Below are 2,943 nucleotides of genomic sequence, written 5' to 3'. Positions count from 1 at the left end.
ATATATAATATATATATATATATATATATATATATATATATATATATATATATATATATGTTTATTTATTTATTTATAATTTTACATATTTATTAGATTCAGTTAAATTTTATGAGATTATTTTATCAAGTTTTGACAAGTTCAAATATTAAAAAATATGATAACTTAAATTTAATTTATGAAGTTATTAAACAAAATCAAAATATACAAGGTATGTTAAAGGATGATGCTTCTAATTTAATCTTTGATCATTTGAATATTTTAAAAAATGAGGATATTAAAAATACGGAAGAAGAGCACATTATTTGTGAAATGAAGACTGGATCAGGTAAATCCTTGACCCTCCTGACGTCTTTAATATATTGGTAAGAAAAAAGCAGAAGTGTACCATAAGATATATATATATATATATATATATGTATATATGTGTGTGTGTGTTTTTTCTTTTTTTTTCTCATCTATAGGTTGTGGAAACATAAGATGAACCTATTTTTCATAAAAGAAAACATAGAATTAAAAAGTACAGGTATAAATATAAATAAATAAATAAATATATATATATATATATATATATATATATATGTGCATATATACTACTAATAAACTTATTTTAGTTTTATATCCAGATGTGTACATATATAAAAATAAAAATAAAAATAAAAATGTTTTAACTTATACATATATATATATATATATATATTTTTTTTTTTTTTTTTTTGGGGGGATATTCAAAATATAGAACCTGAATGGGTAAAAGAAAGCGTGATCGAAAAGGTTATAGAAAAATACAAACACAACATACAACAAGACCATAAGATAAAAGAAAACAATTTAAACATATTGAAGAAGTACTTTTCTTTTAAGGATGATAAAATTGCTCTTCACAAAAATATAAAGATAAGTAAAAGAAAATATGAACAACATGAGCCAGTCCAGAAAAACGACAACTTTGTTCTTCCAGATAACAGTAACATAAGAAATATATATATATATATATATATATAATATATATATTTATTTATTTTATTATTTTATTATTATTTTTTTTTATGTACATATTTCATTTGTCTATTTTTTTTTTTTTTTTTTTTTTTATAGATGATGAGGTTCCTAGTGATTATTCTATTGTTGATAAAGATAAAAAAAAACAAGTATGTTTAAAAAAAATATATAAAAAAATAATAAAATGTGAAGATAATACAATATATTATTGTAGAATTGGAAATATAAATATATATATATATATATATATATATATGTATTTATTTATGTATGCTTATTCTTATGGTTCTTTTATTTTTTATTTTTATTTTTTATTTTTTTCTTTAGATATTTATTTGTAGTAGAACACAGTCCCAGCTAAACCAATACTTTCAAGAGCTAAAAAAGATAGAAAAAAAAATGGGCGAGGATTTTTCAATAAATATGATAATCATCGGGAGCAGAAAGCATCTATGCATAAATGAGGTATAAAAAAAAGGAATACATATAGTTCAACATTTATTATATATATATATATATATATATTTTTTTTTTTTTTGTGCTTGTTTTATTTTTTCTTACACACAAATATATTAGCTATGTTCTTCTGGTTGTTCGATCTTGTAGGCGTTCCTTAAGAAGCATAAAAATATTAACGAATTAAACGACTGTTGTAAGAACAGTAAATGTAAATACAAAGAAATATATAAAGAAAAGGTGGCTGAAAAATGGAAAAAAAAAAATGGGAAAAAAAAGAGAATTTTTTATGATTCTTCTTCTAGTAGTAATAATTCAGAAAATGAAGATATTGAAAAAATAGATAATTATAGTTTAATAACAAAATTAATAAATAACAAGAATGTAGATATAGAAGATATTAAAGACATATGTAAGAATGAACATATTGAAATATGTCCTTATTACTTAAGTAAAGAGAATATAAAAAATGCTGATATAATATTATTACCATATATATGTATATTAAACGAAAATATAAGAAATAATTTAAAAATTAATATAAAAAATAATATTGTTATATTTGATGAATCACAAAATATTATTGAGAATATTAATAGTTGTAATTCTGTAAGCATATCAAATCATCATATATTGTTTTGTAAAATAATATTAAATGAATATATTAAAAAATATAAAAATGTTTTAAATAATAATAATATAATAATGATAAGACAAATTATTGTCTATTGTAATTTACTTTTAGAAAGTTTTACATCTATTCAACAAAATTTAATCAATATAAATAAATATACATTATTATCAAAGTTAGATGTATTAAATTTAAATAATATTTCAAATTTTTTAAATAATTCTTTGTTTTGTAGGAAAATTAAAATCTTTACAGAATCTTTAATGTCTAAATATTTTAAAAATATTAAGAAATATCTACATGCTTCTTTTCCTATTTTTAAAACGAGTGCTATATATATATTAAATGAATTTACCCAGAAACTTATTAAATCCAATCTATATGATTATGTGTGTATTAATTATAATAATAATTATTCTCCGACAATAGAATACTCTGAAAATAATCCCATGAATCAAATAAATCATTCGACACACACCCTGAACGGAAACAATTGTAAGCATGAGCAAAATATATTTTCCACCGATTGTTATATTGATAAAATAAAAAATAAAAAAAGAATTATGACATCACATAGTCCAACCCTTGTCGATGGTCAGAAAAATAAATTACAAAAGGGTAATCTTAACACAAAACAGGAGTTGTTTTTGAATGATTGGGATGATAGGAAGGATCAAGATGTCAACGATCTATTGTGTAAAAGAAGTAATTGTATAAATAACACGCAAAAATGTAAAAATAAAAATATTAATATAAGTGTTGATAATTTTATTAGTGATGATAATTTTATTAATGATGATAATTTTATTAATGATGATACATACAATAACCTGAATATATTTTTTGAAGAATTA

At 19.7% G+C, this 2,943-nt stretch overlaps 1 protein-coding gene across 1 annotated transcript in view; it reads left to right on the top strand.

Annotated features, from left to right (window-relative positions):
- Nucleotides 1–738: 738 nt before the first annotated feature.
- Nucleotides 739–2,943, top strand: part of PRSY57_1323500 (DEAD box helicase, putative) — a gene marked incomplete at both ends in the record, with an annotated part of 3,520 nt that continues 1,315 nt past the window's right edge. The window contains 4 exons of the mRNA XM_020115162.1: nt 739–967; nt 1,099–1,151; nt 1,330–1,467; nt 1,609–2,943. The exon at nt 1,609–2,943 is cut by the window's right edge and continues 766 nt beyond it. Of these exons, the coding sequence (XP_019970085.1) occupies nt 739–967; nt 1,099–1,151; nt 1,330–1,467; nt 1,609–2,943 (1,755 nt within the window). The remainder of the gene's footprint in view (nt 968–1,098; nt 1,152–1,329; nt 1,468–1,608) is intronic.

The sequence above is a fragment of the Plasmodium reichenowi genome, chromosome 13 (genome assembly GCF_001601855.1).
Source record: "Plasmodium reichenowi strain SY57 chromosome 13, whole genome shotgun sequence".
In the NCBI taxonomy this organism is placed as follows: Eukaryota; Apicomplexa; class Aconoidasida; order Haemosporida; family Plasmodiidae; genus Plasmodium; species Plasmodium reichenowi.
Note: the sequence above shows the minus strand (reverse complement) of the source record. Positions and strands in the feature narration are given on the sequence as shown.